The sequence below is a fragment of the Haliaeetus albicilla genome, chromosome 12 (genome assembly GCF_947461875.1).
Source record: "Haliaeetus albicilla chromosome 12, bHalAlb1.1, whole genome shotgun sequence".
NCBI classification, from domain to species: Eukaryota; Metazoa; Chordata; class Aves; order Accipitriformes; family Accipitridae; genus Haliaeetus; species Haliaeetus albicilla.
This window is the reverse complement of record NC_091494.1, coordinates 6867121-6894293: the sequence shown is the minus strand read 5'-3', so window position 1 is coordinate 6894293 and position 27173 is coordinate 6867121. Positions and strand designations below refer to the sequence as shown.

Sequence of the window (27173 nt, the reverse complement as noted above, 5' to 3'; positions counted from 1 at the left end):
CCCGCCCCGCGGGGGGTCACGGTACCTGCGCGGTGGGTGGGTGGGTCGGGTCACGTGGCTAGCGGCGCAGGCGCCCTGGCTGCCCCGGAAGTGCCTGGAGCGGCGGCGGCGGAGCAGGGAGAGCGGAGCAGCGGGGGCCGCGCTCATGTCGGGCTTCGACACTAACCCGTTCGCCGACCCGGTGGACATCAACCCCTTCCAGGTGAGCGCGGGGACCGGGCGATCCCTTCTTCCCCCCCCCCTCCTTCTCCGCCGCCGCTGACCGAAGCGTCGCTGGCTTAATGGCGCCTGTCCCTCCTCGGGGGGAGCCGGGGTTCAGCGCCAGCAGGCCGCCCCTGCCTCAGGAGGACGCTGAAGCGGTTGCGGGTGCCCGATTTGTAGAGGTGTTAAAAATAATCCGGCGTGGGACCCCTCTTGGCTGTGCTGCCCGGCTGTCGGAGGGACTGCTGGGTCTCTCCGGGGTCTTGTTTTTAACGTGCTGTAGCGTCGGCTCCTAAAACGGAGCCTGGAAGGCAAAACGCATCCTTCGGCTGTCGTTTTCAGGGGCCAAAGCCTTTGAGGTTCCTGGGGACTTAATCCGCTTTCATTAGGTTGATTAATCTCCGTGCCCTTGCTTTCACTGGGTTTCTCCTCTGTGGGTTTCTCCTCCGTGCCCCAAAACGTGGGGTTTCTCCTCTGTGCCCCGAAACGCGGGGTCATTTACAGAGGGAGTTGGCTGGGAATGGCCTCTCGGAGCCGACTGGTGTGGCGGTGGTGTGAAAGCGAGCGTCTGGGCTTTGGCTTTTGTCAGCGAGCAGCTGCGGGCGCTGCCTCACCTTTGCTGTTTGGCTGGGATGTAATCTGCAGGAAGGGGTGATTTCCTGACCTCTGATTTCATGGCCAAGCCAAAGTGGAACTGTTTGTTGATGGGTGCCGAGTGTTTTGAGGAATCAAAGTGAAATCGGAAGGAAAAAAAAAAATCCCTTCTCTCCCTCACTTCTATTTTAACGCGTTCTCATGTGTCTCAGGAACAGGAAGGGTTTGGCTGACTGTGTTCCTGTAATATTCCTTCGGTGGGTGGGAATATAGGGTGGCTCACAGATACAGTAACTGTTCACGTAGGGATTTATCGCTTCAGCACTGAGGAAGTAAATATTCTGCTGCTTTATGCACATTAAGACTGTCCCGGTATCTGACCGAACAGGGCTGTGCTCGCGCTTTACTCACTGTTTAAACAAAAAAGATTGAATGCAATTTACAACAGGTAACTCCAGTGTCAGGCTTACTTTTTAATGAGGACAAACTACGTCACACCGTGGATGCCCCTGCGGTTGTCTGACAGCTCTTCACAGCTACAGCTGGTCTTTGTGGCAGGTTTTATATCCTCCTTTCGGGAGTGTGAGGTTTTGCATTTGCTTTTGTCCCTTGTTTTAAAGAAAAATTCTGCCAGTCATCAGCAGCTGGACTTGAGGAACCTCCGACTGCTGCTGCCTGGAGCTTTGAAGCCCTGTCTCTCCAATTTGAAAATAACATCTCACAATGCAGAACAGCACTGCCCCAGTCTAGTAAATCTGGGGAAATGAGCCCATTCCCTGCTGGGGTTTGGATCCACATGCTGGCTCGGTGCCGTGCGGGGCTGGGGGGACGATTTGCCCACCCGTCAGGCACTGACATCCCCTTCCATGCACTCTGGAGATCTTGCTGAAAGACTAGAATTGTCTTCACCCTCCCAGCCTTGTTGCACTGATAAATATCTCTTGGGCAGAGCACCAGGGTTGTCTTTACTCATTGTGGATCCCAGTACAGCATTTTGCGCAGTGCGAATCCTGACATAACTGGGTATCTTTGCCTTTTAAGGAGACTTTGTTCATGATGTTCAGTAAGCTTGGTATAAAATAAGCTGGTTTGGTCCTAATGAAAATGTCTCTGGCTCTTCTTTCTGTTTCTTATTGTAACAGGTTAATGAGAGATGATTAACTGCCTTCGTTTATTCAGTAACCTGCTGTAACTGGCAGCTACCTCTGAAACTTTGATGCAAGTTTCAGACAGGGCTGAAAACTTCCATCCTCTTTAGAGATACCAATAATAAAATCCTTGAGATTTCTCTCAATGCATCTTCCAGGCAGTCGCAGTGCTCTGAGGTCCTGCGCTGGTGGCTGGCTGCGGGACTGGCGATGTTTGGGGCAGTCACTGTGATGTTTAGACAACCATGTTAAGTTCCAGGTGATCCTCTTTTGAGTAGTCTTGCCTTGATCTCATCTAGAGAGGCATCTCGTTTTGTTTTTTTAACCTGTGGGAACAGAAAGAAATGGAAGAATATAATTTCTTGCACAAACCTGTTGTATCAAAATCTTTTAGCAGCTCTGTCAGCTGGTGCTGTGCGACAGCAACTTCGTCTTTGCATTAGACGCTGCTTTGAAAACAGTTTTGATCTTCATGTCAGTGCAATTTAGTTGAAACACAAAATTACTCTGCGCTGGGGAATTTGAAGTCATGAAAAATGATATCACACATTGCTGCTGCTTGAGGAAGTGATGGTAGGAAGGGCAACAAATGGGGATCTGCTCGCTGGCATTCTGCTGATCAATATAATGATTTGTGAGCACAAGGTTTGTGGCTGGACGTACTTCTTAAATCAAGTGGAATAGCTGGAGAATTAAGAGAGCCTTCAGGTGCTCAGGCTTTTCCTTAGCTCTGAGGCAGGAAAGAAGTTGCGAAGAATTGCTCGAGTTTAACTGGGGGTTCGAACAACTGAACCCTTTGAAAGGAAAGGTATGTGGGCCCTTTGGAGCAGCGGAGAGCGCCGTTACTTTCCTGGAGGAGGGATAGCTGGGTAGGTGGCTTCAAGTGGTTCAGCGGCTGAATTAAGTCCCTGTTTCCGTGTTTCACAGCGTAAGGGTTCAGGCCTGTGCTTGTTTCAAGAGGGTCAACTGCCTTTTGCTTTGTAGCTTGCAGAAAATAACTGTACAACATGCAGTTTGTGGGCAACTTCTCATCCACCTCCTCTGCATTTCTTGTGCTTACTCATCCTTCATGCTGTGCAGTCCAGGCTTGCGGAAGCTGGTGCCTCTATATCACCCTCTGTTTCACAGCTGCTGTTTTCCTTCCTGCCCTATCCAGGGCATGGAGGCACATGTCCAAACACACTTCAGCTTTGTTGCAAATTCCCTGCTCTTTGTATATCTATTTTAGACACGGTTGCACAACAGCAAGCAAGTTAGGCTGCGCTGCTTTGCTTTGGCCGTACCGCCTAATTAAGTAATTTTTTATTTTTTGAAGCTACGCAATAAGATGAGAGGTCGCCTCCTGTTGAAATCAAACTGTTCTGCAGCTGGACAGTGAAACAGTGGTGCTGCTCTCCCTGCCCTGCACAGGCCACTGGCAGCCTGCCCTTTCAATAGCAGTGCTGTGCTGGTGAGCCTCTGGTTAATTTAGGAGCTTTCTTTTTGAACGGAGGTGAGCAAAGGGAAGAAAAATGTGTGTTTTGCCTTAATATTCTAGTGTTTCTCCTTATTTCCGAGCACTTTCCTCCCAGCCTGACCATTCAAGCTCTTCAGATGGTTGTTACGCAGCCTTTGCTTTCCTCTTCCCCGTGCCTCTAAGGGAGTTTCTCTCCCGTGTGCAGTTGCCTTCTGCTGGACTTTAGTCAGGCTGGCACCTTGCCTGGTCTGGATTGAAGGGTATCGTGCTATCATGCAGTAGCTATCGTGCATGAACTGACTTGTAAGCTTGTGTTGATAGCCCACGCATCTGCAAAACTGCTTAAGCTAAAGGCTCCAGAGGAGTAAGTAGTGAAATAAAACCTGTGCCTTGAGTCCATGCAGCCCTTATTTCCAGTGTGGCAGTTCTGCAGGTGCAGCTCTGCCTGGCCAGGAAGTTGTACTTCATCGAGCAGCATCCAAAACCTCCTTGTCTGAGATCCCTCAGCCCAGGGTGATTCATAAAGTAGTGCAACCTGTTGCATAGGGAGTGCCTGCTATCGAGGAGATGTGTGAAGTTACTCATTAACTGTTCTGTACGCATCTTGCTCAGCAGAAGGCTGCGCTAAAACCCCAGGGAAGGGCTCCAGCGGGTTTCAGACAAGCCAAATGACTTTTCTGGAGCGCATGGACTTGGTCAGCCCCTGCACGCCTCGATTACTCACTCTTACCTTGTCGTAGCCTCAATTGCTTCTCACCCCATTAACCACAAAATTAGAATGACTGATGTCGAGACATGAGTTGCTAGGGAAGGGAGGGAAGGATAAAAAGCCACTTTTTAAATTTTTTTACCCACATCCAGCTATCGGGTTGCCAGGCTGTTCTCCCAGTAGGATTTCCGAGTTCAAAAAGTACATTGTTTCTCTAATAACTGGGGAGAGAAACACTCCAGAGGTCCAAGTCTGGCTATTAGAGAGGGATCTTTTATGGAAAGTAGTATGTATAAAGAAGAAACAAAAATCGCTAAGTGCATTGCAGGTGAGGGAAGAAAGGTATTTTTGGCAGAGGTACTGAGGGCCTTTTTTTAAACAATCAGACTATTTGATGGAGACAAGTAGGAGATGCTGTGAGTACAGGTGAATGCAGCTGTTATGCCGGCAGAATTAAAACCTTCAAAAGTAATTGGTGTCACACCTCCAGCTCAACTTTCCTGGGTGTTTTGCCTTTTCAGAGCAGTCATTGGCATTTTAGCTTGCTGGTCCAAGTGCCCTGTGTGGCAGCTGACACCTATCAGCCAGGACCAGTTGTACCTGGAAACTGATTTTGTGAGGCTCTGTTGTGCTTTGTGGGTCCTCGCTCACTTTGTGGTGCAAGTGAGGTTTGGGAGGTGGTCCTGGGTGTCCAGCAACATTCTGACCGTGGGTGAATGAATCCATGTCCTGCTTTGAGTCCCTGGAAATTAGGAATAACTCTCTGTAGGTAAGCAGTAGTAATCTGCAGAAAGGGCTCCTGTGCCAAAAGCATGTTGTAGCTCTTCAAATATACCTCTTGGCTGAATGGGTGATTACTTCTACTGGCAAATCTTGCCTTGCTGATAGTCATCTCCTTGTTTATTTAAACTCATTGCCAGCCAAGGCCATCTGCCTGTGGCGAGCGTGTGTTTCGCCTCATCCTGTTCCCAGTTAGCAAGTGGATGGAAGGCAGGCAGCATACGCAGTGGGTAACGTATAATCTAACGATGACCTATGTCTGATGCCGCTTTGTCTTCACTCTCTCTCCTTTCAGGATCCCTCAGTGACGCAGCTCACAAACGCTAGCCAAAGTGGCTTGGATGAATTCAACCCCTTTTCTGAGAGCTCCCAGCTGGTATGTGCCATGTGTCTCTGCGCTAGGTATCTTGGTGGTGGTTTTAGCAGTGTGGAAGGTCCCTTGGTAGGTGCAGCTTAAAAGAAAAAGAGTGAGGCATTTGCAACTGATTTCCCCATGGACAGTGTAGCTCATTGCGTGCGTGGCAAGCTGCAAGCAACTGCTCCTGCACTGGAGCACTAATAAACTCCCAGCTGGAGCTCTCCACTCACATGGAACAGCTTCTCTCAAACTTGCTGCTGGCTCACAGTAAAGCCATATGAAGTGTGAAGGGGAAGATGTTTTGTGGCAGGACACATCAATATTTATTTGGTCTCTGGGTTGGGAGCTGAACTGCTGCAGCAGTATCATTGATGGATCACTGCAAGAACTTCATTCTTATTTCCTGGCTGCTGCAGTGTGTGAGATGGGAAAAGGAGAACACGAAACCAGGATAAAGCAATATTTGCAGTTCAAGCAACTGATGAAAATCCCTTTTGTTTCTCCTTTGCCTAATACCCGTAATCCTCAGGTGCCACTCCCCCAATGCATTAAGGAACTAACAAATTTTCAAAAATGCAGAATTGCTTCCTGCTAGTGCTTTCTGTTTTAGTAGTGCTAAAACTTGAACTATTCTTTGCTAAAAGAAGCAATATGTAATGTTTTTGCCGTGTTGCTTGGGGTTTATATGCAGACAAATGCATCGCGGACGACGCCAGCCACACAGCCCTCTGGCCACTCACAGCCTGCTGTTCTGCAGACATCCGTGGAGCCCACTCCCCAGGTATGGCGAACCCTCGCTGCTGCCTTCCCAAAGAGCTAGGCTGGAGAGTGTGAAGGAGCTCTCACGGGCCTCTGGAGGCATGTGGGAATAGGAGGGGAACAGGATTCTCTGGGGTGGGGTGTGGGAAACTGCAGGTGATCTTTTAAACTTTTATTTGTACCTGCCTGGCGAAGCAGATCTCTATAGGGAATATACACACACACACAATTCTTTTTATGCCTTTTCCCTCTCCCTCTGGTGGCAGAGCTCACTTCACCTTGTATCCTGTTTGGTCTGGCTTCCCTCTGCAAACACTGAAACGTATCCTGCTAATGCTTTTAGCTTAGTTCTAGTGACTGGTCAGGCACGCTCGGTTCCAGGAGTGTAAATGCAGTCTAGCTATACGTTGCAGCTGCTGCTTAGGCTAGCAATTACCTGACTACCAGGACCACCTCATCCAAACAGCAGAGAAGCTGAGGCTGCTAGGAGAAAGGGTCAGTTCTCAGAATAGCAAACAGGTAGAAGAGATGCTTAAGAGGTGTGGTAGATGGCTGTCTTGCCTTTCCTTTGAACATCCTCTCCTAGCTGGGAAAGGGATTGTCATGGTCAACTTGGGAGTCCTGCTCACTGCTCTGTTGTAAGAGCACTTAGAGCAATGAGGCTAACTGGAAAATAGAAGAAGCTGCAAGGAAAGCATAGATTTGCTGGAAGGGAAGGGCATGGAGGATAGGCAACAGGCTGTATAGCCTCCTGAGGGCTCTTCCAGCCCCATCTCCCTAAGGGATAAGAGAGGAACATGTGGGTGGAGTTCTGCATTGATCTTGATTTCGTCCTCCAGCAGGTAAGACAGAAAGCCTCCAAGATGTTTCAGATCAGCCATGGGTGTTCAGCTTTCAAATTATCCTCAACCCTTGCTATTGAATTGCCTTTGCTTCCGTTCCAGTTTGGCATCTGGTGTGTTTGCTGGTGGTATTGCCACTGCCTCAGTTAGGGAAGGACTTACCTTTTTCTCCCCCTACTTTAGGCTGTGGCTGCAGCAGCACAGGCTGGGCTTCTTCAGCAACAGGCAGAATTAGAGAGGAAGGCAGCTGAGTTGGAGAAGAAGGAAAGGGAATTGCAGAGTAACGCAGCCAGCATTAACCGTGAGTACTGCTTCCTGCAATGCCCTGCCCACAATGAGTGTGATGCCCATGGAAGCCTGAGTTGCTTGGCTTGTCAGGATTTGAAGAAGGCTCAGCCTGTCCAAGTGTATGCAGCTTTTTCAGAAGCCATGTGTCCCTCCTGTAGTCTTTCACAGCTGCGGCAGCCCTTTTGGGACTCTACCTGTCATCCCGTAACTGACAAGGTGGGAAACAAGCTCAGAGATAAGATGCTGGAGACCAGCTCTGGTGGGTCTTTGCCCTCGAGCGTGCTCTCACCATCACATTTGGTCACGTTAAGTTCCTCAAACACCAGTTTTATATTCATATCTGAGCTGTTGTGTGATGCTGACACGTTAAGGCTCTTCACTGAGAGCAGTAAAGCTTTTTTTCAGTCTCTTAATCAGAGCAAAACAGTATTTTCCCCTAACCTTGATTTTTAAATGGCTGAATCTGGACTTGCCGAGTGGTGTTGGTTGTGGTGGCCCTTTGGCCATTGCAGGGGAATGCTGCCTCCCACAGAGGAAAGCCCTCAAACCAGGCTGACCTGCCTCATTGCTGCCAGCAGAGTTAACACATCCCTGCTGTGCTGCCTGCTCAAACCTAGATACTTACCAAGACCTAGCCTCTTCCAACATTTTAATGTCGGTATATATGAATGGCTACTTGCAAATTATGGCGTGTGAATGAATCTTTCAGTGAGGGAAGGGCAAGTGAAGAACTGCTGCTTTCTGTTTTCCACAGCGAGGCAAAACAACTGGCCCCCTCTTCCCAAGAAGTGTCCAATCAAGCCGTGTTTTTATCAGGATTTTTCTGCAGACATCCCAGCTGACTACCAGCGGATATGCAAGATGCTGTATTACTTGTGGATGTGTAAGTGATACCTTGAACTGCAATAAAAATTCTTTCTAAGGCAATTCTGTATCAAATGCTGAGCTTTGACCTACAATAAATTCTGTAGGTGTTGTCTGCAAGGGTAAAATGATGTCTCCCTTCCTTTTTTATGAAGGCAAATGTAAAGGACTCAGAGTTTATGCTTTGAGAATAGCTCATTCATGACAGAATTTTGACTGTTGTTTAATGGAGACTTTAACAATTCTCCTGGTACTCTGAAAGAGAGCGGGTAGCGCAGTTCAGAGATCGGGTGCAAAACAGTCTCAGCCGTATCTGTCAGTTGTGGTGCTCTGAAAAGATTTAAGATTTGATTGTAAGCAGCAGGATCAGATGAGGTTCTTAGGTTAAGCTCTGTTTTCCTTTCAAGGGAAGCAAGGAAATTAGATGGCCCAAAGGCTCCTTAATTTCTGCAGAGCAGCATGTATTCAGCGAGAGATTAGGGATGCTTGGATAGACTTCTGAGTTTTCCAGGAACTTATTGATGTGTTTTCTCTCCTTCCCATCCTGAACAGTACATTCAATTACCCTGCTCCTAAACCTGCTTGCTTGCCTGGCATGGTTCACAGTCCAGACGGAAAGAGGAGTAGACTTTGGTCTCTCGATCCTGTGGTTTATTTTATTCACCCCTTGTGCCTTTCTCTGTTGGTACCGACCAATTTACAAGGCTTTCAGGCAAGTACTATTTTCTTCTGTAATGGGGATATATCTTTTAGTGGGAGGAGCTTTGGTTTTATCTGTTCCGATCATATCTTGCCTGCAGGGTTTTTCCAGCTCTTTGCACCGTGAAATAGATCAAACCCACTTGTTCCTAAACATATTAGAAGTATCTGATAGAACTTGATTATGGTGGTCTTTTTTTCATCTTGAAATCCAAGCCTAGCCAGTCATAGGGTCCTACTTTTCATTAATGTCTGAGAAACTTTGGCACATTAATGTGTTGAGCACACTGTGTGCGTCAAGGAAGCTGCCTTCATCCCATCTTGCACTGACTGGGCAGAGTGGTGGTTTTTCAATATGCAGTGGACAGGTTCTAAGTTGTATTGCTGCATGAGTTCCTTCTGCAATCACCTCCCCTTAGCAGCTGTGCCCTGGAGGAAGGGGTTTGCTGAATTTGTTTCCCTCCTCTTAGAGGAGGGAGTCTGTACAGGAATCATGTCCCCGGGTTTCACTCCTGCTGCCGTCTTTCCTACAGGTCTGACAGCTCCTTCAGCTTCTTCGTCTTCTTTTTCATCTTCTTCTGCCAAATAGCAATCTACATCATCCAGGCTGTTGGCATTCCTGGCTGGGGAGACAGGTAAGCTTCATTTCATGGGCTGCCATGTCACAGCCCTGCATGGATGCTTTTTCTCACCAGGGTTGTGACTGTCAGAAGCTTTGGGATCTGTTTCTGACAGCTGTCTGTTCTTTCTCCTGTGGTTTTCCTCTCTCACCTGATACATATCTTTGGCAGGTCCCAGCTGGGCTGCCTCTCTCCTCCACTCTTCCCGTCCTAGTCCCAGCAAAAGCATGTACCTTTGCCGCTGCTGGCCAGCGCCGGAAGGAGTGTGTGAAATCTTCCATGCCTTCTCCACTGCCTTCCCCCTCACTTAATACATATAATACTTATCCCTTCTTGATGCTGAGCCTATAGTGTTGATCACATCTGCCTTGTGTTAAAATGAAGCCTTGCCTGAGAGAGGCTGTAGCATGGGCGTGAGGGATCTCTGACCTGGGGTCTGGGTACGGCTTAACTCGGTACTGCTGCTAGCAGCCTGATTCTGTCCCCAAACTCTTCCTGAATTTCTCTCGAGTGTGTTGTTGGTGGGCTGTGCTTCAAAAAAATTAAGCAGAGAGTGTTTTACCCTCGCCCTTTCTTGATGGCATTGTACAGAAGGGTGAGACTGCGCTTCTGGAGTGGGTCCAACAGGCCTCTTGTCAGCAATTGCCCCCTGCAGTGAAAGCACAGGCTTTCTTTTTGCCTTGCTGCATTGGCCACAGATCAGATCCAGAGTTACTGCGAACAGTGAAAAGGTTAACAGTGTAGTGGTTTTTCTCCCAAGGGGGAGCCTTCAGGTGATGAGTGCAGTGAAACTGCTGTCTATTTTTGCCCGCTGCCTGCAGAACGGCTCATGGGCAGAGCTGTTCTTGTGCTCCCTCCCCTGCTAGCTGGTGCAGCCTTAGTCATGGGGGACTGGGAGGGGGCACTCTGTTTTTAGTCTGACTTTGGAGAGCATGCGTTGAGCTTTCTGCTACGTTTCCTCAAGCCAGGCAGTGCATTTATTTTTGGCTGTAGTGCACGGTGTGCCTTTCCGCTTCCTTGTAATGAGCAAGAAGTTGTGCAGCACATCGAATGGGATGGTTTGGCTCCCTTGATTCCCTCTCTCCTGGTGGCACACAGCTTGCTTGGTTTAGCAGATGGAAAGATTCCTTTCTCCAGCACCCATAAGGGTGTTTTGAGTGAAGCGTCTTGGTATTTTCACCCACGGCCAAGCACTGATAACTCCCAACATCCTCCCTGCCCCTTCCCTTCAATAACTGCCAGTTTCCTCCTTTCTGTAGCTCTACTTTATCCCTTTCTTCCTTTTCCTCCCCCTCCCAACACTTACATCCCTGGCCATGGAGGGCTATCATGGTGACTTGTAGGTCTAGGCTCTGGATCGGCCAGCTGATCTCTTCTGAGTTAGATGTACCAGCCCATCTTTACACTACTTGGCTGAATTTCGAGGAGGTGCTTGTGGAAGTGACTTGATTTATGACAGCGTCAAGGGTATTGATTTTGCTGCTTAAGGGGGGTGGCCCAGGGCTGTAACGTGGGTGGAGTGAGCACAATTTTCTTGTGTAGAGATGGATTGCTTCTAAAAGTGACAATGGAAACTGGCCCTGAAACAAGTGCCTGGATGAGCTCTGGCTCCTTGTTTCCTCAGCTCTTACGCTTGGTTTTGCACTTCCCTGTAACCTTCCCCCAAAGGCTTTTGTGCAACTGTCAGTGCCTCTTCTCCCTCTGCTCCATCTCATCCTGTGAATCGAGTGCTCACCGTACTCACCCTGCTCTCCTCTCTCTCACAGCGGATGGATTGCAGCGCTGTCTGAGCTGCACGGGAACCTGGCTGTGGCTGTTATCATGATGGTGGTGGCAGGATTCTTCACGCTGTGCGCGGTTCTCTCGCTCTTCCTCCTGAAGCAGGTGAGTGGCTTGGAGGCAAGGCGAGGTGTTGGCTGACTTGCAGATCCACAGGTGAGGCTGCTCCCAGGGTATCCTGGGGTTGCCACCTCCTCTCATCTGTCTGGGAATTAGCTTGCTTTTGAAGATGTAATCGGGGCACCATCAAGAGCTTTTAACAAAAGTATTTTTGCTTGTGCTTCCTGCATCAATGCCAAGTTGCTTGAATGCTAAGGGGACTTGCAGGTGGGAAAGTAGTCTTTGGGGAGGGAACAAGAGGCGCAGATGCTTCAGTAAGGCACGCAATTAAGCATGCACATTAGAGTAAAGGAGGGTGTAGTAAGGCTTGCTGCTTTGGCTGCTGTCCAGAGAAGATAGCCAGTGAGGTCCCAAATGTCACCCTCATCAAACACAGACATCAGATTTCTTGCACCTCCCTTTAGCTTGAGTCTGTCCAGAGCTGGCTGAGCAGAGAAGGTCAATGCTTTGTTTGGGTATCCAGAGCTTTACAATCACTGCTACCACAATGTTGTGGGACTCTTCAAAGCTTGGTGGGATCCAAACAAGTGCCTTCCTGCTGGCTCCCAAACATGAGCTCCCCTTCCTCCTCCTGATCAACCACAGGAGGGTTGCATTTCTGCAATTAACAGCAGAAATGTAGCGTGGGGAAGGCAACAACAGGCTGAACCGGTCCTGTTTCTATTGCTTCCTCCTTTTCTCCTAAATTGTATTGTGAAGGAGATAACCTGATGCTTGTAGTGTCAGGCACCTTCAGTGCAAGTGTCTGTAAATGCAGCAGTTAAGTGTCCATACCATCACAGTGCGGGGGGAGGAGTTTTTGGTCTTGATACCTGCCATTTTGCTGAGAGTTCCACATTTTACAACAAATGAGGGTCTCCTGAAATCTGCAGCATCACGTGCCGGGTGAGATAGAGCAAATGGCTCCAGCCCATCCTTTCTAGCTGCCAAGAGAGCTGGTTAGCGGCGGGGCCAAGGAAAGGCAAGCTGGCAAGCGAGGTGCGTACAGCAAGCCCACAACTGCATGCTGATTTTTCTTCCCCCACCCCGCTTCTGTTTCTCAGGTGCATTCCCTGTATCGGCGTACAGGAGCCAGTTTCCAGAGGGCCCAGGAAGAGTTTTCCCAAGGCATCCTCACCAACAGGGGCTTCCAGAATGCAGCTGCTGGGGCAGCCTCCACAGCCGCACAGAGTGCTTTCCGGAGAAATTAACCCTTCCTGGGGCAGCGTCCCCCTTGCTTCCTCTGCCGTCGTCACCCCAACCTTCTTTTTTTTTTTTTTTTATTTTATTTTATTTTTCCTAAAGGTGCACTTTTGGGAGTACCATGTTAGCTCTGTGATGCCGACTCCAGATGAGAAGAGGTCTGGTTTTCTTTTGTTTGGTTTTTTTTTTTTTTTTAGCTTCAACTGGCCTATGTTTATGACAATTAGTTTTCCCTGTCTTGTTTTAGGGTGTGGGGAGATAGGGGAGACATTCTCTGAAGCAAGTATATTTCTCTATCCAGGACATACTGAGTGTTTGTCTCTCTTTCCCCCTCCTTGCCCTCTCTGTAGCAGGAAGGTGAGGGGAAGCAGGTTTTTGATTTTACTCTCTTCTATTGGCCTTTGCTATGAAGAATTTGATTATCTGCTGTTTGGGGGGGTGTATGTGTGATGTAACTTGCATGTAGTTTATGTCATTAATTTGAAGAGCAGATACTGTACTTTTGGTTTATTACACTTACATGATGCTGCATTTTGACCTCTTAACTGCTCGGCTTCCTGAGACTTGGGGTAACGTGGCACAAGGGAAAACCTGGGAGCAAGAGGGGTTAGAGAGGAGGGGAAAGGTCTTTCTCCTTGTCCCCCCCTGTGGCAGATCCCCCCATCCATGAGGATCCTGCAGGTGATGGAGAGAAGGAGAATGGATCAGTGGCTGCTTGAGAATTCACTGTACCCTTAAACAAGGGGAGGGAGGGGAAAGGGTTTTTTTGACTTGCCAGCTCTGCTGTTTGGGAGCAGCGGCACTGAAGACACCAGCTCAAACACCACGCGGTGCCTGCGATGTCCTTCTCCAGCTAACCTTGAGAGCCTGCCAGCCAAGAGCATGAATGAATCTTTCTCCAGGGGCAACTCCTCCCTGCCTTCCTCCTCCCACGTATTATGGGTTTTTTTCAGCTGGGAAAGAACTGGTTTGACTTTTTTTTTTTTTTTTTTTTTTAAGCTGGGAAAGAAGTGGTTTGATGTGTGTTTAGCTTCAAAAGCTGCATTCCGAGAATGTCCCTTTGGACGCGGATGAGGTGCAGGGCTTGACGTGCTGCTTGTGGCAAGGTGTGATGGGGGGCGGTTTCCTCCCCCCCCGCTGTCCAGCCTTGTGTGCATATCAGTGCGGGAGCGGTGGAGGGGGTTTTACTTTCAGACCTGACTTTGTGCTGCCCCTTTCTGTCCCCCCTCTTTGCCCAGGAAGGGGATTGGCTTTTGTGCCCCCATCCTTTTCTGGCAGAATGTCTGCTGGAGGGCCAGCCCGGTGCCCTCCCAGCCCTCCTCATCCAGAAATTGGCATTGTCACACCCCTTTCCTCCTGTATTATTTTTTTTTCCCCGCGTCTGATCTTTTCATGTAAAAAAAAAAAATTAATAATAAAATGTATATGTGCTCAAAAGAAAATCCCCCTTCTGCCTTGGGGAGCGGGGGGCGTGGCCAGGGCCGGGAGCGGGGGCGTGGCCGGGAGCGGGGGCGTGGCCAGGGCCGTGGCGCGCCGGGAAGGCGGAAGCGCGGCCGAGGGCCGGGGCCGGGGCCGGGGGAGGCCATGGCCGGGGCCGGCTGGGCCCCGCCGCGCCTGGACGAGTTCATCCTCACCGAGCGCCTTGGCGCCGGCACCTACGCCACCGTCTACAAGGCCTACAGGAAGGTAGTGTCCCCGTCGTCGTCCCCCCACCCATGGGACCCCCCCCTTTTACAGCCCTCCATAGGGGCTACCATCCCTATAGCACCTATATGGGACCTGTCACCCCCTTGCCAGCGATTCCTTTCCCCTCCTCCCCAGTCGGGACCCCCCCAGCAGACTGGGGAAGGACCCCCAGGTCGGCTTGTTTGGGGTGTGGGGGGGCTCCAGGGTTGGCTTCCCCCTTGGCAGAGGGACACGCGTGAGGTGGTGGCCATCAAGTGCGTGAGCAAGAGGAGCCTCAACCGGGCATCGGTGGAGAACCTGCTGACGGAGATCGAGATCCTGAAGACCATCCGCCACCCGCACATCGTGGAGCTCAAGGACTTCCAGGTGGGGCTGGAGGCTTCCCGGGTCGGCGGGGGTGGGGGCTGAGCCAGCACTGGTCCAGCTCGGGTCCTGGGGTCCATCTTGGCTCCCCAAGGGCATATCTGTGGGGCTCCGTGCCAGTAACTGGGCAAACCAGTCCAGGCGGACCCTGTGTGGGTGGGATACGTGGTGGGACCGGCCGGGGTGGCGTGACGGGGTCCGCTTGCCTTGCAGTGGGACAGCAACCACATCTACCTGATCATGGAGTTCTGTGCTGGGGGGGACCTCTCCCGCTTCATCCGAATGCGCAGGATCCTCCCCGAGAAGGTGGCGCGCATCTTCCTGCAGCAGCTCGGTGAGGGCCCCCTGCCCGGCTCCCGGACTCACTCCATTGGGCATCCTTCCCGGGGATTTTGGGGGGGGGGTAGGGCTGTGGCGTTGTCCCCCCTGCTACGTGCCCATCTGCCCACCCAGCCTGTGCCCTGAAGTTCCTCCACGACCACAACATCTCCCACCTGGACCTCAAGCCACAGAACATCCTCCTGAGTGCTCCGGAGAACCCCCAGCTGAAGCTGGCAGGTCAGGGCAGGTCCCCAAGGAGGGGCTGGAGGTGGCAATTCCTTCTTCTCCACCCCCCCGCCACAAGCTCTCCTCACCCTCTCCCCCGCAGATTTCGGGTTTGCGCAGTACATGTCACCATGGGATGAGAAGCACGTTCTGCGGGGCTCCCCGCTCTACATGGCCCCCGAGATGGTGTGCCGCCAGCAGTATGACGCCCGGGTGGACCTGTGGTCAGTGGGCGTCATCCTTTACGGTGGGCTTTTGCTTTTATCCCCCCTGGGAGTTGGCTCGGGGCCAGTTTCCCCCTCTCCATCTCCCCCCGCCGCTCCCTTTCCCCTCCCACAGAAGCACTTTTTGGGAGGCCGCCCTTTGCCTCCCGCTCCTTCGCCGAGCTGGAGGAGAAGATCCGCAGCGACCGGGCTGTCGAGGTAACGTAGGATGGGATGGAGCTGGGTGGGTTCTCGCAGCTCGGGGCTGCGGCAGGGCTGGTGGTCTCAGCCCCATTCCCTCCCCAGCTGCCCAGCCGGCCCCTGCTCTCCCCGGAATGCCGGGATCTCTTAGGACAGCTCTTGGAGAGGGACCCTTTGAAACGCATCTCCTTCGAATGCTTCTTTGCCCATCCCTTTGTGGATATGGAGCACGTCCCCGGCCCCGAGAGCCTCTGCAAGGCGGTGAGCTGGGTGCTGGGGTGCCAGTCCCTGGGGATGGAGGGGGGCAGAGCCCTGAGTTCCCCCACACACACACTTTGTGTCCCCCAGACCGACCTGGTGGTGGAGGCGGTGAAGAAGGATCAGGAGGGGGATGCCTCTGCCGCCCTCTCCCTTTACTGCAAAGCCCTGGAGTATTTTGTGCCGGCTCTGCACTGTGAGTCCACCCCGGGGGGAGCTGCGTGGGTCCTGGGCGGTGCTGGGTGCATTTGTGGGGGCAGACAGCACCCCGGGGGAGGCTGGTTTGCAGCCCACCCACCCCAGCGTTCGGTCGCTCTCCCCTGCCAGATGAAAGCGATGCTCGCCGGAAAGAAGCCATTCGAGCCAAGGTGAGTCAAAAATCCCTGGGGAGGCGGTGGACAGCATCCCCCCCCATCTTAGCTCTGCAAGATGTCGCCCCATCCTCTGTTCTCCGTGGTGGGGGTCTCCTCATTCCCTGCACCCCCCCCGGCTGTGGGCAGGTGGGGCAGTACATCTCCCGAGCAGAGGAGCTGAAGGCATTGGTCACCTCCAGCAACAAGAACCTCTTGCAGCAAGGGAACCCGGCCAGAGAGCTCCTTAAAGGTAGTGTTTGTTGGGAGACCCCCCCGCAACATCGGAGGGGGAAGGGGACACCCAGTGGGGTTTTGGGCTGAAGTGGGTGCTCCCCACTGCACCGTTCCCTTACAGAGATGGCCAAGGACAAGCCTCGCCTCTGCGCGGCGCTGGAAATGGCTTCTGCTGCCATCGCTAAGGTGAGTGGTGGATTTGGGGGGGGTCCCCTTTCCCCTTGAGTGGAAGGGGAAAGGGCAAACCCAGGTGGGGAGGGATCTGGCGTATTCCCCTCCAGCTGCAGCCAGGCCCCCTGGGGTCTCTTGCAGGAGGAGGAAGGCAAAGATGACAGTGACACCCTGGAGCTCTACCAGCAGAGCCTGGGGGAGCTGCTGCTCCTCCTGGCCGGTGAGTTGTGACCATGGTGGGTGCTGTGGGGGCAAGGGACGCATCCTGCGCCCGCAGTTGATCTGATGGCACGTCCCTCTTCCCTCTGCAGCGGAGCCCACGGGGAGGCGACGGGAGCTGCTCCACGCGGAGGTGAGTGCCAGCCGTGGGACAGCGGCGTGTCCGCGTGGGCGTGGCTTTGAAGGGATTTTCCTCCCTCTCTCTCTGCTAGATCCAGACCCTGATGGCCCGGGCCAAGTACCTGAAAGACCAGATGAAGGTAGGGCTGCTTACTGGGGGGCTCTGGAGCATGCTGGGGCAGGAGGGGTTGCGGGCTGGAAAATGATCTTCTGCCCCAGCAGATGCGGGAGGCACAGTCCATGGGCAAGGAGGCACTGGCAGAGCCCGTCCGGAGCAGTGAGTCCCTTTTTCTGTCCCCTCTTGTCCCATCAGAGAGGGTTTGGTGAAAAGGGCCTGGGGAACGTCCACCCTCGTGGCTGCGGTCCTTGTGGTGGGGAACATCCCTACAGCTGCCACAGCCATGGGGATATTCCTGCCTGGGGGTAATCCCGACCCCGTACACCCTTCTTTCCCCCCAGCCTGGGCTTATCCATGCCCGGGAGCCCACCCGGGCTGGGTGACGATGGTGTGTGCAGCCGAGTGATTGCCCTCTGTGCCCCCCCCGGCACAGCCTGTACCTTGCAGTGATGCCCAGGAGCTGGCCGGCGGGACGCTGCTCGCCGCCCTGGCGCTGCCATGCCAAGAGATGCCATCGGCAGGGCGGAGGAAAGATGAGGCTTTCGTCCCGACCACATCGGAGTAGCCGCCTCAGGGGGCTCCCCCTTGGGGCTCCCACCCCCGGAGGGTCCCACGGGGGGGTCTGCAGGGCTATCTGCTCCTCTGCCTGGGCGCAGGCGTCATTTCCCGACGGGCAGAGTCCCCTCCCAGCCCTACCTCGACCGTCTGCTGCCGCAGCCTTCCCTGACGGCGGCAGGCAGGTTATTCCACTCTAATTCCCTCCGCTGGCTGTGACGGGCTGCGTATTTTTATCCTGGCACCGGGCTCCGGCAGAATATCCCCCCCTCTGCCAGTCACATACGTCTCTTGCCTTTTCAGCTAGATGTTTCTTCCGCCTCCCAAATTCTTCTGGGGGAGCCCTAAGTGTACGCGCAGCCCAGACCCCAAAAATCCCCCGCAGTAGCTCCAGGCTGGTGGTGATGGCAGCAGGCAGGGGGTCAGGGTGGCTGCCTGCGCCTGCCCTCCGCTGTGCCTTTCTCACCCAGCAACTACCTCTCTGTGCCCACCGCCGCTCATCCAGCCTCGAGCACCCAAATTGCACTGTCCCGGGCCAGCCATACCTCCCTCTCGCTGCTAGAGCGTTGGGATCGGGGCTTTTGCTTCCTAAACCCGCCTGCACAGGAGTATGGCAGGGACTGACGCCTTTGTCATTTGTGTCATGAGGTGTTGGCAGTGCTCAGCAGGGACTAATTGATTGTGCATGCTCCTCCGTGGGTATAAGCTTCGAGTAAAACAGATGAGTGGAAATCAATCACCTTCAGGGACAGAGTCACACGGCTGCAAACGGCAATACCTCCCCGAAGGCAGAGCCTCGGCGTCCTGCCTGCTCTGCTCCTCAGGGCTCTGACAACCCAAATATCCAGATTATGTTCACAGGAGCACCCCCCCAGCCCTGCAGAAGTCACTTTTCTGGGGTGGTGAGCTCTGCCTGCCCTGCAGAAGTCACTTTTCTGGGGTGGTGAGCTCTGCCTGCCCTGCAAAGCAAGGGACTTGTCTCGATATCTACTGTATTTCAAGGGAATGTAATTTATTGTCTTTAATAAATACTTTTTTTGGTTTCTCCAACTCCTCCAGTCTTGGGTTTGTGCTTTAAGACCCAAGAGGTGTCTCCAGCCAAGCCCAGGACTGAGAGCCAGCCCGGGGTGCCTGGAGCCATCAAGGAAGGCTGGGGACCCCTCGTCTCTGTCCCCTTGCCCAAGACCAGAGCCATGGGGTCCCCTCCTCGCCTCCAGCCAGCACTGGCTGGGAGTGCCCTACCTCCCCGTATTCCCTGGGGACACGAGGCAGCCAAGGCAAGGTTTGACCTTGTTTTCCATTCAGATTTTTTTTTTTTTTTTTTTTTGGTATGTGTGTGCGTGTAAAACATCGAGCAGAACAACATGAAAGATTATGTAAAATTGTGTTTTCTCCAATAGGTTTTTACGGTGGGTGAGGAACGGTTGGGCTGGGCAGAGAGGTGTGGGGGAAAGGCAGAGGGGCCGGAGCAAATGCTGGGGTGATTTTTGGGGGGCCCCAAGGATGGTCTGAGCTGTGACCCCAGCAAAGCTCCTCCCGAGACTGCTTTTGCCCCAGATGCTGCCCCATAACCTGGTTTCTTCCCCCCACCCCCCCGCAGCTCCAGCCTTTAGTCCTTTGCTGGCTGCTCCATGCCCAAGCTGTTGGAGAGCTTCCCAGGCGGATGTGGCGAGGCATTTTTATGTCTTTTTTTTTTTTTTTTTGTTATTATTATTCTGAGCAGAGATTATATCCTGAGGCTTTAAAGAGCTTTCAAGCCCCCTACCCTCCCCCAGCCCGTGGCTAGCGCAGAGCCGCCGGGGATGGCTGAACCGGCTGGCTGCGGCAGCCGGCGCGGATAATCGCATCTGCCTTTTACGCTCTGCCGAAGACGCAGGCCCAATCCGGAGCCTTTTGAAGCGGGGAGAGACTCCGGCCGTTTCCCCGGGGGGACGAGGGTGATGGAGCTCGGGGTGCCCCAGCTTTGCATCGGGGTGGATGCGAGTCCTTTCTGCGTCAGGGCTCGCAAAGCGCTGCCCAAATATCGCTCCCCGGGCAGGCTGAAGGGAAGGAGGCACAAAGTGAGCAGTCGCCAGTCCGGCAGCACGGGGCCGGCTCCGGTGGTGGCTTTTCTCGCTCAGCATGGCTTTGGCTGCAGCGGGCAGGAGGGACGGCTGCCGGGCTCCGGCTGCCTTCTCCCATCGGTGTCATGGCAAAGCCCGGTGGGGACGCGTGCCGAAGCAGTGCTGCCTCCTCACACCATCCGGCCCTTGCAAAGGGCTATTCCAACCCGGAGCCTCTCGAGCATCGCTCGTGGGGTGGCTCTTGGATCCAGATTGTCACCCAGAGAGGGACACGGGGATGGCAGATGGGTGTATTGCCCTCCTTGTGCCAGCCCGTGGGTTACTCGGTGATGGGAGTTCAAATGCTCAATGGGTTTTGAAGAAAGAGAGGGTTGGGGAAAGCTGGGTCAGTGCGTGGAGCCGGTCCTGGGTTCTCCCCCATGCTCTTTAATCCGGAGTAATCCCCGTATCTGAACCAGCAACACAGTGGTGCTGCAGTGGGATGGATGGGGCCGTCCCTTCCCGCAGCAGCTCACAGGGAGATTTAATTGCCTGCAAAAAGAAAAATGAACTATTCAGTGGAGATTCCCCCATCCTTTAATGGCGGTTCATTTGTTTCAGTGCTTTAACGATTGCTCATTTAATGCTTTGTCCTTTGGGGAAACCGCTCACGTCATCTCGCGCTCACCAGCAGAAAGGAGGCCTGATCCTGCGGCCATACTATGAGGGGTTGCTCCACGTCTGGTGCAGGAGGGTAGGAGCTCTGCCCACCCCCGGGGCATTTATTTATAAGCTCCGCTGCCGGCAGAGATCGTCCAGCACCCAGCAAGAGCTTGCTTGAACAAATCCACCCCAAACCTGGCCCCATAGGTGAGGGAATTGGGTTTATAGCGTAGAAGAGAAAAAAATAGGTTTTTTCTGCTTTAATCCACACTAATTCTTTGCTTTAAGTTTTTTCAGCCCCTGTGTTGATGCCCGGAGCGGTCGTATGGCAGGCAGGCAGCTGGGATGCTTGGGGACCCGGCAGTGGGGGATGCTGGCAAACAGGGATGCAACTCTCAAAGGGCAGGGGACAGGCGAGAGGAGGGCTGCCTGCCCCCACTCCCCCCCATCCCAACCTCTCCTCCCCGGTACGGGCAGCAGGGCCAGCGATGGGAGCAAGGGCTGCGGGCTCGGAGCATCCCGGGAGCTCACAACGCTTTGCCGGGAACGCTTTGCTGAGGCTTAACACGTTGCCGGAGCCAAGCAGGGAGAGCTCGTGCTGCTTGCTTTTCACATGCCTGGGGGTCATGGTGCCTCCTAAAATAAACCCGCCAAGCTTCACGCGGCCTTTGCGTGGCGGCACGTGGGCCTGGAGTGAGCGCGGAGTGGAGCTGAAGGTCCGCGGCTGGGGGAGCAGGGAAAGGGGGGGGGCAAAATAAAAGGTGGGGGAGAGGGTCCAGGCTGTGTCCTCGTGGGGTCATGCTGGTTGCGGGTGGGCTGAACCAAAGGGCTGCATCCCCTAGCCCCATCTCCCTCCCTCTGCGCTGGTGGGGATCCTGCTTACCCGTGGGATGTTTTAATGGTTGAGCCTTGCCATCAGCCAGGGAGTTAAAAGCCAAGCCAGGCTGGAGTGCTTGGCTTGGTCAGTGCTGGCTCTCCGCTATCCCTTTCCTCGTGGGGGATTAGATGAGCTTGGGCTGAGCCTCATCAGGTATGATCTCCTTTCAGAGCTAAAGCTGCTTCTGCCCATATTCCCTCACCTTTCTCGCGAAAGGGGCTGGGTTAGGGCTCTGCCTGGGGTAGATGTCCCCGGAGCTGCTGGTGGGTCCCCACAGGGCTGGAGAGCAGCCTGGTCCCTGGGGCTGGAGGGTAGGGGTGATGTGTGTCCCCATGGGCAGAGCATCCCGCCCGAGTTTCTCAGGACTACCCGACCCCAGCACAGTATTACCAGAGGGCTGGGGGCAGAAAGCAATCTCCTGGCTGTACCAGAGAGCTTTGCTCAGCCCAGCAGCTCCAGGCGTGGCCTGATCCAGCATCTTTGCTGTAATAATAATAATAATAATAATAATAATGCCACCAGCTTCCCAGCACCCTCCCCTGCATTTTTCTGGATGACACAACTCCCCCTGCAAAAGCAAATTGCAGTTAATTCACTCCATTGGGATTTTGGGCAGTGAATTCCCAGCCTGTGCCAAGTTTTTCCAGGAAGCCTCGCTGCAGGAGCCCACCACTCGCTGGGATGCCAGCAGGCCCGAACTGCTCCAGCTTGAAGTCACACCTGTACTTATCACGGTCTCGTCCCCACAGAGACGTGTCCTTGCTCGGAGCAGCGCCGTGGGCACCCTGCGGTGCCCATGAGACTGCGGCGGGGAGCTGGTGAGCAATCTGAAGGCTTTTTACTAAAATAGCCAAAAATCTGTGAAATCTGGGGGTTTTGTTTGCTTTTAAACCCGGCTGCTGACAAATAGCCGCTCATAGCATCCCTTCAGTACGAAACACGGCAAAGCAGCCAACGACAACCAGGTGTGATGCTTTCTTCTGGATGATGCTGCAAGAGATTTCTCTCTTGAGCTCCCATCACTGCTCCCCCCTGCCCCGTAAAGGGGATGCACTTAATGTCTCTGCATCCCCCCATAGCTTGGGGCACCCCAAAACCTTTATCAGAAAAGTACTGCTCGAGGAGAGAAACAAATGCATAGACATCTCCTGATATTTATTCCACCGGTTATAACAGTACCATGGCATGGGGACAGCATAGGAGGTGGAGAGAAACTCAGCTGAGCACAGCACACAACTACAGCACAACAGAGGAGGAAGAGGAGACTTTTTTTTTTTTTTTCCTTATCCCTTTGCTCTTCTCCTGGAAGGAACAAGGACACGAGTGGATCCCACCCTGGGAGAGGGAGGGTGTGCCACCACCGCTCCAGGGAAGGGCTGGTGTGGGTTCAGATGAGCACTTGAGGAGGGGTTTTATTCCTCTCTGGCATTAATTCAGGCTTTATCCCTCTGGTCCTCAACACCCCCGTTGCTGCTGGGTTAAATGGGATCATATAGCAGGTCCTTCCCGGCTGACTCCTTTGAGAGGGGCCCTCAAGGGCAAAGTGGTTGGTATTTCTTGCACGGACGGGATGTTATTTCTCCTGTGATGGGTATGGGATGTGGGGGGGGGGGGGAGGGGGCATTTTGCATTGTGCCTTGTCCTTGCAAAGCAAATTGGAGCCTCCCTGTCATTTCTAGCAGGCTCGATCGAAATGTGGAGGCAGAGACACGGTGTATGGCCACCGCTCTGCTGGAAAGCCTTTGCCTTCCCATGCTGATGTGGTTCAATAACACTCCAAGGTCACTCGGGGCTTTCCTTCCCTGCAAACACCCCCACCCCACCCCAGCTCTCGCTAAAGACACCCACTGCCACGGGCACAGGAGGAGGCGTTGGCTTACGGGGCGGGAGGGGGGGGCATGCTGGCTCGTTGCTCTAACCTCAGACCGGAGAACAAAACAAAAAACCACACATCAGGGACATCTGGGTCAGGGACTCGAGGCTTCACACGGCTCAGAAGGAGGACCCGACTCACACAAGGCAAGGGTGACAACATCAGTGGGGTCCCCGCTGCAGGCAACAGCCACCGCCAGACCCTTGGCCGCATCCCCTCCCTTCTCCCCCACCGTCACGTTGACGGGGAGGGGGTGTTCAGCCGGGTCACATCACGGTGCATTTCTCAGCCGATTGCTTCAGGTCCTCTAGCGTGGCTGAAGCTTTGTCTTTCAAGGAATCAAGGTCCAGGTTCTGGATGTTGCTGAGTTGGCCGATAACCGAGTTCTTCTCTTCCTCCTCCTCGTTGTCCTGCTCAATCATCTTGGCCAGCTCTTTGGGCAGCTCCACGTCACCTCCCACCAGCTGGATCTGGTTGTCATCCGTTTCATTCTGAAACGGGCCCAGAGAAAGTCAGTCAGGCATGGGACGTTGCAGGAGGTCAAGGGGGGGGCTTCTGGAGGCACTAAAGGCACGCGCGAGGTTCACGGTGGTGCCTGCATGGGCTTTGGGCTGTCTTCCCATTTTAAGGTCCATGCAGATCGGTCCCTGGGGCTCACAGCCGTGCTCGTGCTGTGGGTAAGATGCTAACCCAGAGGGGACATGGCTGAGCAGAGTCTGGGCACGCACCAAGGCACACACGAAGGGCTGAGACAAAAACCCGAGTACGCCAACATCAGTATAAATTGGCTTTCAGTTCGCATTGGAGTGGTTGGGGAGGTTTAGGCACCCAATTAAGCCACACGTATGCTTAACGACTGTGCCCACCGGAGATCGGGGTCAGCTCTGCGCCGGAGAGCCACAGGGAGACTTTGCAAAAGGCAGCCCGGCTGCCAAGTGGGATCAGTAATGAGCAGAAGAAACTTGTCGAAAGATTAGAAGGGACGTCTCAAGCATGAGAAAGCAGCAAAAGGATTGGGGGGCCAGATCCGAACAAATCCCCATTTCCCCTGGAGAAAAAAACCTCCATCTCTTCTTTTTCTGCTTTTTCTTGCTTTTGGCAGAGGAAAAATAAATTCTCCAGCTGTTTATTTCCTGGCAATAAAAGGGGTGTGAGAAGCGGTGGGGTGTGCATCCAGGCTGGTTGAACAGTATCAAACAATCTGAATAATATCACTTGGCTTAGCTGACCTTTCTGAACTAATATTAGCCCGGCTCCAATTTAGAGTATTCACCACTGAGCATCTCTTGCTGAATAAAGGATGGGTTTGGAGGGGGGAAAAGCTTGTGGTGATTCCAAGAATGGCTGAATTATTCCTTGATTAAATTGTTTCTAGTGAATGATTCATCGGGCGGAAATTCCAAAATAGGAGTTTAGGTAGGAAATGTTTGCCAAATAATCCGGGGAGAGGAGCCGGCTAATCTAGCCGGGAAGGTATAACTCTGGCTCCGCTCCCAGCTACGGGGCTGAGAGTCCAGGGTGAAGGTGGCTTTCCCTCATCCAGCTGGATTTAGGGGGCAAAAGAGAGGAAGAGGGGGATCAAGCAAGGCAGAGGGGGTGCGTCAGTGGTCCCGCTGTTTGGGGCTGGTAGCTTGCGGTGCCCAGAGGTGATGGGAAGGGGCCGAGATTTGGGTGGAAGGATGCGTTTTAGGGGAACTGATTTGCACTTGGGCTTTGTAGCTCAGAAACCCACCCAGCCAAGGGGGTCTGGCGCCCCTTCCCCTCCCTGCAGATCAGGGGTGTTGTCTGTCCCCCCCGTGGCCCCATCCACCAAACCCCCCATGGAGGCTGCGCTGGGGCTTGGCACCCTGTGTGCCCCCCGCTCCCCATCCCGTGCCCAGCACAGCCGTACCTTGGGGAGCCTGTACTTGTCTCGGAAGTGGGACCTGAATGTGGCCCTCTCCGCCTTGCGCTGGGCAAACTGGGCATCCCTCTCCATCCTGTGAACCAGGCAGGGCAGTTACCAGCAGTTGCTGCCCCCGGTCCCTGCGTTTGAGCATCTCTTCCCCATCCCCCCCCAGCCGGGTACCCCCCATCTCCTCTGCAAAGTCCCGGTTCCCCACAATTTCCTTCCCCCAGCACAGCCTGAGAGGAGAAAACAATCCCATCTCCCCGGCAAGGAAGCGGATTAAGGGATTAGGGGGTTCATCAGACTCCCTTGTGGCCCCATTGCCCCCAGCGCTGTCTCCCCCCAGCCTCCCATGCATGGGATGGGGGGGGTTGCAGAGGGAGCACCCTGTTCCCCACTGGGACCCCGGGGGTCCAGCCCACCCCAGTCCCCGGGTCCGGTCGTACTTACTTCTCCTCCACCAGCTGCCGCTGATATTCCTCGTACTCCTCGCGTGTCATGCCCTGCGCCTCGGCCGGAGACTTCTCGCCCTCGCTCTTCTCCTCGCCACCCAGGCCACCCGTCAGGTTCTTCAGCTGTCCCCCCACCATGCTCTTCACCATGAACGCCATGGTCGCAGTCGCAGGGGGCCGGGGACCCTGGGGGCCGGGGGAGCCCGGGTGCTGGGGAGCTGGGGAGCGGAGCTACTGCAGAACTGGGAGAACCAGGGTTAATGGGGAGATGGGGTTCTGGGGTACCGAAGGGTGGGGGAGATGGGGATGCTGAGTTATGGGGGAGCCTGGGGAACGGGGCTGGGAGCGAGCCGGAGTGCCGAGGAGCCGAGGTATACTGGGTGCTGGGCTGCCGGGAGTTACCGGGAAGCTGGGGTGCTGCGGCTGCGAGTTCCTGGGGAGCCGGAGTACCGGGTTACCGAGGAGCCGGGGTCAACGGAGCCGAGTTCCCGGGCTGCCGGATTACCGAGTTCCCACGGGGAGCCGGGATACCGGGGACGTGAGTTCCCGGAGTACCAACTTCCCGGGCTGTAGCGGAGCCGAGTATCCCGGGGTCGACCAACCGGTTTGTCCGGGCTGCCGGGGATCAGCGGCTCCGCACCGCCCCGCCGCCCATGGCGGGGCCGGGCTCACCGGGGAACCGATCGGCGGCGGCGGCGGCGGCGGGAGCGGGAGCGGGAGCTGCAGCACCGGGGCGCGGACAGCTCCGGTGTGCGCGCGGCGGCCCCGCCTCCCGCCAGGGCCCCGCCCGGGCCCCGCCCTGGCCCCGCCCGAGCCCCGCCCGGGCCCCGCCCGGGCCCCACCGCCCCCCGCCGGCCGGCAGAAAGGCGGAGCCCCCACGGCCCCGACCCACACCGGGGGAGTCCCGCTGCTTCCCCCCCACACACAAGTCCCGCGTCTCCGGGGAAAATTTCACCGGGGAAGGAGCCCGCACTACCGGCCCCGTGGGCTGCCGTGACCCCCCCCGGGCACCGTGCCCTCGGCTCCTCCCGCTCGATTTAGCCCACCGAGGGGCTGCGCTGGAGCGAACGCCCAGAAAACAGCTCTTTCCCCACGCTATTCCCCATCCTTTGGGGCCAGCCGGAGGAAAAGCCGGGCTTTAGCGCTCGATAAATGCCATATGTACCATACACCAGTGGCAACTGTTGTTTGCTTGTAGATCTTGTAGATTTTTGGCGTGCCCCAAAGCTTGTTCCTCTCTTTCCGAGTGGTATTAATGATGTTAATTAACGTTAAAGCTGCCGTCAGTCCCCGCAAGCGCTGCCTCGCCGATGTACCAGGGCTGGCCCAGGGACCCACGCGTTCAGCGGTCACCTAAATCAGGAGGCCGAGGACGGAGCAGGCATCGATTTCGTTGCGTAATTCCCTCGGCCCCTCCAGCTCTCCCAGCTCCCGTCCTGCCCCCACTCCCACTCCTGCTATTTCCTTTGACTGCAGCCGTATCGCGGGCCTTGGGGAGTGAGCAATTAATGGCATCAGAAACGCACCTCCCTTCCAGATGGCCAGCCTGGCTTTAACATACATTTCTCCCTTCTTTCTTCTCCGCTCACGAAAAATGAGCGCAGATCCAAACCCCAATCCCGGCTCGCAGGAAATCATTTCATTTCCGAAATTTAAAAACAATCTCCGCAGATTAAAATGACGGAACAGCTGTGAAGCGATAAAGTGAAAGAGGGTGGGGGAATTGGCCCATCTTCTCCCTTCCCCCCCCTTGCCCAAGGTAGCACCAGGCAAAAATTTGTCTCAAAAGGAAAATTTTTTTAAAATCGTGTATTTTTCTCAGATAATAATCCATTCAACAGTTAGGCAGTGACCACTGCTGTTAGGGTTCGGAGCCTGCTTTTGGAAGTGACAAAAGGGCATTTGTCCCAGTGAAGGTTCTCCGGGGCTATGGCTAAATCCCACCGGAGCAG

General features: G+C 54.3%; 3 protein-coding genes across 5 annotated transcripts; 2 read left to right on the top strand and 1 right to left on the bottom strand.

Annotated features, from left to right (window-relative positions):
* Positions 1–61: 61 nt before the first annotated feature.
* Positions 62–12930, top strand: SCAMP2 (secretory carrier membrane protein 2). The gene is made up of 9 exons (XM_069797843.1): positions 62–202; positions 5184–5264; positions 5938–6027; positions 7031–7148; positions 7890–8018; positions 8552–8711; positions 9232–9333; positions 11085–11202; positions 12261–12930. Exons 1-9 carry the CDS (start codon positions 146–148, stop codon positions 12405–12407), a joined length of 1002 nt encoding a protein of 333 aa, XP_069653944.1. The 5' UTR covers positions 62–145; the 3' UTR covers positions 12408–12930.
* A 223-nt stretch (positions 12931–13153) lies between these two features.
* Positions 13154–17801, top strand: ULK3 (unc-51 like kinase 3). Of its 2 annotated transcripts, XM_069797841.1 has the most exons (16): positions 13873–14085; positions 14311–14451; positions 14662–14782; positions 14902–15006; positions 15098–15241; positions 15334–15416; positions 15504–15659; positions 15747–15852; positions 15984–16024; positions 16157–16259; positions 16365–16429; positions 16556–16634; positions 16726–16766; positions 16846–16893; positions 16976–17030; positions 17305–17536. In XM_069797841.1, exons 1-16 carry the CDS (start codon positions 13984–13986, stop codon positions 17319–17321), a joined length of 1407 nt encoding a protein of 468 aa, XP_069653942.1. In that variant the 5' UTR covers positions 13873–13983; the 3' UTR covers positions 17322–17536. The 2 variants fall into 2 exon arrangements, with proteins under 2 accessions (XP_069653941.1, XP_069653942.1); XM_069797840.1 differs by having other exon boundaries at positions 13154–14085; positions 16726–16893; positions 17305–17801.
* Positions 17802–22142: 4341 nt separating this feature from the next.
* CPLX3 (complexin 3) lies at positions 22143–26010 on the bottom strand. Of its 2 annotated transcripts, XM_069797848.1 has the most exons (4): positions 25624–26010; positions 25220–25463; positions 24773–24860; positions 22143–23372 (listed from the first exon to the last, which is right to left on the bottom strand). In XM_069797848.1, exons 2-4 carry the CDS (start codon positions 25378–25380, stop codon positions 23148–23150), a joined length of 474 nt encoding a protein of 157 aa, XP_069653949.1. In that variant the 5' UTR covers positions 25381–25463; positions 25624–26010; the 3' UTR covers positions 22143–23147. The 2 variants fall into 2 exon arrangements, with proteins under 2 accessions (XP_069653949.1, XP_069653948.1); XM_069797847.1 differs by having other exon boundaries at positions 25220–26009.
* Between the last annotated feature and the right edge of the window lie 1163 nt (positions 26011–27173).